The following is a 9,621-nucleotide window of genomic DNA, read 5'->3' as shown; positions in this document are numbered from 1 at the left end:
AATTGAAGACTGAAAATAATAGCTCATAATAAAATGCATGACATGACTAGTTGTGAAAGGATTCAGTCAGAAAAAATGTATTGACTTTGAAAAAATATTTTCTCCTATGGTGAAAATATCCTCTATTCTAACTGTTCTTGGTTTGACTACCCACTTGAATTTAGAAGTTGAACAACTTGATGTAAAAACAATATTTTTTCATGGTGACTTAGAAGAAGAAATTTACATGGAGTAACAAGAAGGTTTCAAAGTTAAGAGAAAAGAAAATCTAGTGTAGAAGCTTAGAAAAAGCTTATATGGACTCAAACAAGCACCTAGATAGTGGTACAAGAAGTTTGATTCCTTTATGATGAGCCAAGGGTATAATAGAATAACATCTTATCATTGTGTGTTTATAAAAAACAAAAATTCAGATGATGATTTCATTATTCTCCTTCTTTATGTTGATGATATGCTGATTGTTGGTCATGATGCTAGTAAAATTGAAAAGCTTAAAAGAGAGCTAAGTAAATCTTTTCCCATGAAAGTCTTGGGATCGATAAAACAAATACTTAGCATGAAGATTCTTCGTGATAGGAAGAAAGTGAAGATTTGGCTATCTCAAGAGACCTACATTGAAAAGGTTCATGAAAGATTCAACATGAGTAAAGACAAAACAGTTTGTTCTCCACTTATAGGTCATTTCAAGCTTAGTTCGTAACAATGTCCTACAAGTGATAAAATATATATATATATATATATATATATATATATATATATATATATATATATATATATATATATATATCCAAAGTGCCTTACTCATCTGCAGTAGGCAATTTGATATATACTATGGTTTATATTAGGCTAGATATAGCTCATGCAATTGGAGTTGTTAGTTGATTTCTCTCTAATCTTGGTAAGAAATATTGGATAGTAGTGAAACGGATATTAAGATATCTAAGAGATACTTCCAGATTGTGTTTATGTTTTGGTAGTGATGAACTTGTACTAGAGGGGTATACAGATGCGGACATGGCATGTGATACTAATTCTAAGAAGTCCACTTTGGGATTCTTGATGACATTTGTAGGGGAACTAGTCTCTTGGCAGTTTAAGTTACAGAATTGCGTTGCTCTATCAACCATAGAAGCAAAATATATAATACTTACTGAAGCTTGCGAGGAAGCTTTACGGACGAAAAAGTTTTTATATGAATTGGACTTGAAACAGAAGGATATACTATTTACTGTGATAGTTAGAGTGTCATTTATCTCTCTAAGAATTTAACATATCATTATAGATCCAAGCATATTGATGTTAGATATCATTGGATTCATGATATGTTTAAGATGAAAAAATTGTACTTGGAAAGAGTGCATACCAATGAGAATGAATCAAATATGTTGACAAAGTATTTGCCTAAAGTGAAGCCTGAAACATATAGACGAAAAGCGGGCTTAGTACATCCCACCATATGAGCTGGAGAGGGAGAATTGTTGGGTTCAGCTCATATATGGGCTTGGACTAGATGATTTGGGCATTCAGCCCAAATCTAATTTATTAGAAAAAAAAAGAAAAAGAAAAACTATAGAGACGTGCACATTGAGGACAGCGAATAGTGGCAGCATACGAAAGAAATAGAGAGAGAAAAGAAGAGAAAAAGTTAAGACTTTTGAGGCTTTTACTAGATGATCAAGCAGCTAAACTTTGTTGGTCTTAGCTTAAATTTTATGTAAAGAATCTTTACAATAAGCTCTACAATCTTAACGGTATCGATATATAGTTTATTCTCTCTAAGGTATTTTTTCGCTATACCCACTTTATGAGACATAAATTTTTTTTTTCATAAAATTCATCTTCGGTAATGATGATATGTTAATGTTAAGCCAGTGTTTTTGATGTTATTGTGATCCTTTAGTTATTTTAAAAAAGATTTATTGTAAACTTATTATCATTATTGGTGATAGTGGAAGTTTGAAGTGGACTCCGATCCCGTGGTTTTTTTTTGCATTAGGTTTTTCACGTAAAAATTTCAGTGTCTCACTTTGTGACTGATTTATTATTCTACTATTTATGCTGCTCTAGTTAATATTTACTTTTGATAATAAGTTGATATTTTGATGAGAAACTCATTTTTATATATAGAAAGGGAAGAATTATTGGGCTATAATAGTTTTTCCTAACATAAACAAGGGTATCTATTCAAATACTTATGGATTCTTTTGCTTCGAAAGCCAACTACGAAGTTCCAAGGTCATAAATACCAAGACCTTCAATCTCTGAGAGATTGTCAGGTGGTAGTACCACTCAGACTAGGTGGGGTACCGCCTAGCACGGGTAGTGGTACTGCCAGTACCCTAAAAATCGGGATTAGACACTTTTAGGCTCCAAGTTTGAATCCACTTAAGGTCTATAAATACCCCGCTCATCCCTGGTTAACATACATAAGAATTTAGAGCAAAAAAAAAGAAAATGCTATTGTAATCTTATGTGAACTCCTCTCAAACTCTAAGTGTTAGTGAAGTCTAAAAGAGGAGGTTGTGGGAGTGTAAAAGTTCTCTCCTGAGCCTGTCAAAAGGATAATAGAGTTATAAGAAGGTGGTTGGTCTTCGTCTATTGAAGGAAGATTGTTAGTGGATATCGGTGGCCTCGACGAAAAAGGAATCGGGAGTGGATATAGGTTAGGATGACCGAACCACTATAAAACTCGGTTTGCATTTACTTTAAGCTATTTACTGTCATTATAAACCGCCTTACTTGCTTTACCTTCTCATTACACTCTTCTATATGCTTTCAAGTTAAACTTATATTTTCGATATCGGTTTTCATCGAACATACGAAAGATTTTTGAACCGACGTGATTTATCCACTGCACTAATTCACCCCCCCTCTTAGTGCCAACTCGATCCTAACAGAAATATCGATGAACCAATGATATGTTGGATAACATATGATTAATACTTTATAATAATTATCTAAATATAAATAGTTTTAGTTGTAATTAGGTTGGTTTAAAATGTAGTTAGACCAACTCAATTAGGGTCCAACTGAACCTAAAGTGGAATTATTTTGGGCTAAGAGAAAAGTCCATTCAGTGACTCAAAAGTTGGGTCAGATGGTGGCACCACTAGTGGCTCAATCTCTAAGACATAATCTCCAAGATTATGTCAAGTGGTAGGACCACTAGATTGGGCGGTGATACCGCCCAGTGTCAGGCCGTAGTACTGTCTAGACATAGTCTCCTAGACTATGTCAGATGGTGGTACTGTCCAATGTCAGTGCTGCAGGTAGTGGTATCGCCCAGCACAAGCAAACCACTATAAAAATCTATTTTGTATTTACTTTAAACTTTTCATTTTAATTAGAAACTGATTTCTTACTTTAAAATCTATTTCAAGTTAACATCTTTCCGATATCGATTTTAATCGAACGTATGAAGTTTCAAAACCAATGTTTTTTTCATAAGCACTAATTCACCCACCCTCCCGTTAGTGTCGTATTGATCCTAATAAATTTATTGTTCATATAAAAGTCCTTACATGAGTACCGAATTCTTCGAGTTAACAATTCCCCTCACGTTTGTGAGATTTGCACAACTCTTTTAGTCGCTGAGCAACCCATCCCACCTTGCATTGTCTTATCATTTGCCAAGCACCCCACAGTATTATTAAGTTAGTTGCCAATGTTGAGTTATAGCTTGAACTCAACCATCCTAATTTTTGTGTGTCACATATTTTTTGCAGCTTGCTTGCTCTCGTGGTATCTCTCATGTAAAGAGTTAATCATTTTTTTGAATGCTAATTTTAGATGCTCGCTCCTCTGAGTGACTCTATTCCTTACATCTCAACATATGTTTCTCCCAAACGATCGCATGTGTTGATTCCCTCAACGTAGCCTCGCTAGGTCCCCTACATTTGTATGTCAAATATTTCTAAGTGTGCTTGTCTCGCTTTGATACCATCTATCACGGATTTACCTGGTTTTGCCTAAATTATATGCCACTCTTATGTAACGGTCCGCAAAGGGTCAATCTCTTTCTAAAATATCTTATGGTCATTTAAAAACCTATAAAAGAGAAGATATGTTAGAGAAAGTGTTTAACTCTGGATCTATAAACAACCATTTCAGCAAACATTTGATAGATCATGCATATTATGAACATAAACTTCATAAATTCTGAACGGTTGCACGATAAAGGGTCTAAGGTGGTCCATCATAGACCAACCAAAATAAGACTGTTAGACCTATTATCAATCTTTTACATGTAAAGTATGAACAAAATTAAATATATATATATATATATATAAATATATATGAAGATTATATCAAATATTCCATTCGCTTTGTTATGCCAAAATCGTAATCTCCTAATACAGTATAAAATTTATCCCACTACTCATCCAACCTAACCTAATAGAATTGAGCAAATGCATACAGCATAGAATTACTAATAAGCTCCTAATACTTTTTTTTTGTAAAACTCATCTAGCCCTAATAGAATTGAGCAAATGCATACAGCATAGAATTACTAATAAACTCCAAATACTTTATTGTAAAACTCATTGGAAAAAGGAAATGGTATCCCATATCTCCTTTTTCGTAAAGGGTGCGGTAAGAGTAAGCCGTCCAAAGTCACCAAGGTAAATTTAAATGCCGCCAAACAAAATTAGAGTCAAAAGCAGACATAATTCTATGGTGGTCACAACAAAATTGATTATTGACCTTAGCCCACTCCTTAAAATCGATTTATCTGATGAGTACTTGGTAGGAATCATCCAAATCCCTCGTACAATCAATTTCTTCCAAATCAATAATTCTATCTAATTTACTATAGCAATGTATTTCTAGATTACCCACAGCAGTAAGATTCCACTTAGAAATAATACCCCACACATTTTAAATTAAAAAGTAGGATTCTAGCAATACTTTATAATATCAAACAGCTCATAATAATCAGTCCAAAAAATTTTAAGTAAGTGTTTACGATTACTACGAGTATCACAAACATTAGGATACGATCGGATAGTGATAACAAAACAATCGTGGAAGATGAGTGACCTGGAAATTGATGAACAGACCCGTCCACGTAACATTAGCAAAAACACAATCTGAGCGTACCCAAAGCCATGCAGGAACACTAAGTGAATTTACAACCACGGAAACCCAAATCAAAGAAACCAACATAATTAACTAAATTATGAAAAATCGATATAGAAGAGTTACAACAAGCGAAAGCTATACTTCCCCGTTTGTCAATCTGATCATTCCAAAGGGAATTGTGAACTAAAACATGATTACTTGCATAAATAACAGACATTAACCGAGGTTTATATTGAGCAAATTGAACGACTGTATGGATAGCTCGAGAATGAAATGATAGCACCTTAACGTTTGTGACACGATAGTCCCAGGCCAACCAAATTCCTTCAGAAGAACCCTTAGTTGGCTGAGCAAAACCTTTTCCTGCCTCGCTCGTCCAAAGCAGGATGCTGCTTGCTCCGCCAAGGATCGAGACAAATGTGTTTCCTTCAACACAATGACATGAGGCTTATATTGACACCTTAACTTAGTAAGATAATCCCTAACAGGCCTTCTTCTCAGGCCTCTACAGTTTCAATTGTGAATTATCATAAGTTACAAGGAGAGGGGGAACAATGAATGAATGGAGGAAACATCCTAATGGTCCTTTACAACATCATATATATATATATATATATATATATATATATATATATATAGAGAGAGAGAGAGAGAGAGAGAGAGAGAGAGAGAGAGAGAGAGAGAGGTTAGCAGCCCATAAAGATTCTTCGTACAGGAAAAATATTTTGACCTAGTTCTTTCGTTTGACATGTATTAATCCTTATCTTGGAGAAGATATCTAAGTGAGTGACTCTGATTCATATATTTCACAGTTCAGTCAACAGTGATATCTTTCTTTCTCTCGCAACTCGAGCTGGATCTTCCTCCTCAAACTACAAAGCACACTCCAACATGTTCTTGAACTCGCTCAAGCTAACATGGCCGTCCCCGTCCTCATCGTAAGCCTCGATCATCCTCCTGCAGTCCTCCAATCTCATGCCCTCTTCCAACCCCAGCCTGCGCATCACGGCCCGTAGCTCCTCGGCGCCGATGAGCCCGTCGCCGTCCTCGTCGAACACCCCGAACGCCGCATCCACCTCCTCCAATCTCGCTTCTTTCTCCTCCAACAGCTTATATGCTGCATCCATGAGTCTACTGCTCTCCGTCTCTTCATCGTCGTCGGAGCTCCACAAGCCAAGTCTCTTCATCACAATCGCAGCATCATCACTGCTCTCGTCTCCGGAGACGATAAGTTCATTTGACGGGATCGAGTCAACCTGAGTTATCGCCAAGTAGCCGAGCCTTTCAAGGTGGCAATGGAGCATCTCGAAGAGACGGGTCAAGTGGTGGAGCAAGTATTCCATGCCAGTGCAGAAGAGAAGCAATTGAGATGTGAGGTAGAGTGCTTCTGTTGCAGTTTTGCTTCAGCTGCATGGAGTCGACATTTATATGGGCCATGCAGTTGCTTCTCCTAAACAAGTACTGGTCGTTTGATGGAAGATGAGAAGAACTTTCTTTGACGTATACTTTCACTTGACCGAGACTACCAGTAATGAGAAGAAGAAGAAGAAGAAGAAGAAGAAGAAGTCAAGCATCCCCAGTTGACTCATTAATCTCGTTCTTGACTCGATATATCCCATTGACTTGCTACCTTTCAGATTCTAAGACACGTAGTTCCATGTGGGAAAGATGAAGCAAAGTAAACCCTAAATGACACAACAAGTTTCAAGGAAGTTACAGGTACTGCTTTATGGAAAACGCGCAAAGACTGATGCGGACGAGAGTTAGTGGAAAGTAGAAGCCGAGGTAGACTTTTGGGCATGGCTTTCACACGCCGTCCTCGGCTTAAGCCAGAAGACAACCAAGAAAAGAAGCAGACTGAATTGGTTGGCGAGTCACATGTTTCTGTCTCTACCTGTTGACTTGGTCAACCGTATCTGTAAGGTGGCAACAGCTTAATTAAGTGAACCTGATTTATAACTCACTCGAACAAATAGAAATGTTATGAATTTTGTATCAGATGAATCTCATATATATATATATATATATATATATATATATATATATATATATATATATATATATATATATATATATATATATATATATATATATATATATATATATATATATATATATATATATATATATATATATATATATATATATATATATATATAGTTCTAATTTTTATTTTATACATAAATAATTTCTTAATACATTCGATATTCATTATTAGGTTGACCATCTTTTCTTTATTTGTAAGGATAAGGATAAATGAAGCTACGGTTTAATCATTAGTTTGGTGAGAAGAGCGTTAAACATTTACAGTTAAAAAAAATCATATTTTACCAAACGGCTTAATTTTTTGTAGAGGATAATAATGATTAATAATGTAAGAAAATGGTAGGACAGTGCAAAAGAAAGAACGAGAAGATAATTAATAAAAAATAATATGAGAAAAAGTAAGTTTCTTGATAGAAACCCGTCAGCATTTACTCGATGGAAACTTACGGTACGACTTCAAGATTTAAGTTGATCATTAATTCAAATATAATTGGAGAGCTGCTATTCATTTAATTTACGGCATGACTTTTATCTCTCTTCTCAAACAAACAAAAAAGAAAGAATAATATTTTATTCTTTCATCTAAAAGATAATGGAAGAAGTTTCTTATTGAGATTTCCTCGTCCACAAAAATCTCCAAAAATGCCTATTTTCGTCTTATATTTCCTTTTTGTTTTAAAGGAAATTTAAGAGAATTATCCCGCTAAATTGCATACTCTTTTCTATGTTCATTTAGAATCTAAAATATAAAATCACCAATTGAGAACTTTTTCGTTTTACTCTCCCTTATATATTGACCAAACGACATATGGATTGAAGAGAATTTATTATAATTTTTATTCTCCAAACGATATTCGATTAAATCTTGAGATGAATTTCTCGATTTCAACCAGCATGAGGGTGGAGAAATAATCTTAGAAAACTGTATAACATTCTTTCAGGTTTTATTTATGAATTTGCTCTTAGTGTTTTTATTTTAATTATGTTATATCTTTAATTATTGTTCCAACACCTTCTTGCTTGTTATATGCATGCTTTAAAATGTTGTTCTCTGGTCAAAATCAAAACAGGTTATTATCTTCCTGTCTCCAAGCGGAATCATGCTGCAGTTTCTGCTATGCTGCAAATACCTTGTTGGGAACTTTGGTCACAAAAGTCAAACAAGGATCTATGTGCACAAGAAAACAACAATGTTGACTATGTTGCAGAGGGTGTGAATTGGAGTGAACACATAGGTGGCTTTGGTGGCTTCTTCTACTTGTTGATGATAGCAATGGCCAAAGAAGATTATCCCATGCTTAATTTTGTGCAAGTGGACAAACACACATGTGAACTAGAGGAATATTACACTGCAACTTGCTGGCAATTCACCCACTGCCTTGGCAATCCTGAAATCATTGTAATTGGGACCGGAAGAATACGAATACGAGAACTTCTCATTTGACCATTTGGGTCACTCACCGTTATGATTCCAACAAGCTTTACAATCATAACGGTGTTGATATGTAGTTTATCTTTTTTGAGGTATTTTCCTGTGATATTCATTTTGTGAGATTTAAAATTCTCTTATGACAAGATTCATCTATGTGATGAAGATATGATATTCTTGAGCCATGATATATAATCTTGATGATATTATGATTCTCTTGTTATTTTAGAGAAGACTTATTGTAAACCTATTTTCATTATTATTGATAGTGAAAGTTTGAGGTGGACTACGGTCCGTAATTTTTCTCACATTGGGTTTTTCACGTTAAATATTTGGTCTCATGTTTGATTTATTATTCTACTGTTTATGTTATTCTGGTTGATATTAGCATTTTGATATCAAGTTGGTATTAAGATGAGAAATTCATTTTGATACATAAAGATGAAAAAGAATTATTTTATTTTAATAGATTTTTTCCAATAATTATTATATTTCAATTTGTTAAACTAAATTTGAATATTCAAACTTTTTATGATTTATTTTTGTCCACAATAGACTGACATTTCTTAACCGTTAGAAGGATGAGATATAAATATTCTCTATATTATTCATGACTCGCCAATTGCATCCCACAAAGGAACGTTTTTGTTTTCCCTATGAGAACACTAAAAACTAAATTTCATCGTGTCAAATTGATTGTATCACATTGAATTCTAATGAATTTATAGAAAACAAACTAGTGACATATTTTGTCAAGAGAATCTAATGCTTTTTTTTGCCCTTTTTAACTACAATGATCAACTATGATGCTTGAAATATTATTGAATTATGTTCCTTGTAGATTTTATGATAGTTTCTGCTTGTTAGGATATGAATTCATCCTTTCCAATATGGTAATAAATACTCATTTCAATTTACCTTCTGCAACTTAATGCATCTGCCGGACTGCAATCAACTCCATATCTTCTCTTATCATGTCAACATGCACCTGTTTAGAAGAACAAAAGCGGAAATATTCTTGAGTGGATATCTTTCCTGACTGGACTTTCATATAACATTTCACC

At 34.3% G+C, this 9,621-nt stretch overlaps 1 protein-coding gene across 1 annotated transcript; it reads right to left on the bottom strand.

Annotated features, from left to right (window-relative positions):
- Window positions 1–5,954: 5,954 nt before the first annotated feature.
- On the bottom strand, window positions 5,955–6,425 carry LOC103998255 (probable calcium-binding protein CML46). Its single transcript, XM_009419677.3, has one exon. It carries the CDS (start codon window positions 6,423–6,425, stop codon window positions 5,955–5,957), a length of 471 nt encoding a protein of 156 aa, XP_009417952.2.
- Window positions 6,426–9,621: the final 3,196 nt, after the last annotated feature.

This window comes from Musa acuminata, chromosome BXJ1-9, assembly GCF_036884655.1.
Source record: "Musa acuminata AAA Group cultivar baxijiao chromosome BXJ1-9, Cavendish_Baxijiao_AAA, whole genome shotgun sequence".
Lineage (NCBI taxonomy): Eukaryota > Viridiplantae > Streptophyta > Magnoliopsida > Zingiberales > Musaceae > Musa > Musa acuminata.
Note: the sequence above shows the minus strand (reverse complement) of the source record. Positions and strands in the feature narration are given on the sequence as shown.

Excerpts from the sequence above, each read along its gene's own strand:
- LOC103998255 (XM_009419677.3), bottom strand. The coding sequence starts at position 6,425 with ATGGAATACTTGCTCCACCACTTGACCCGTCTCTTCGAGATGCTCCAT.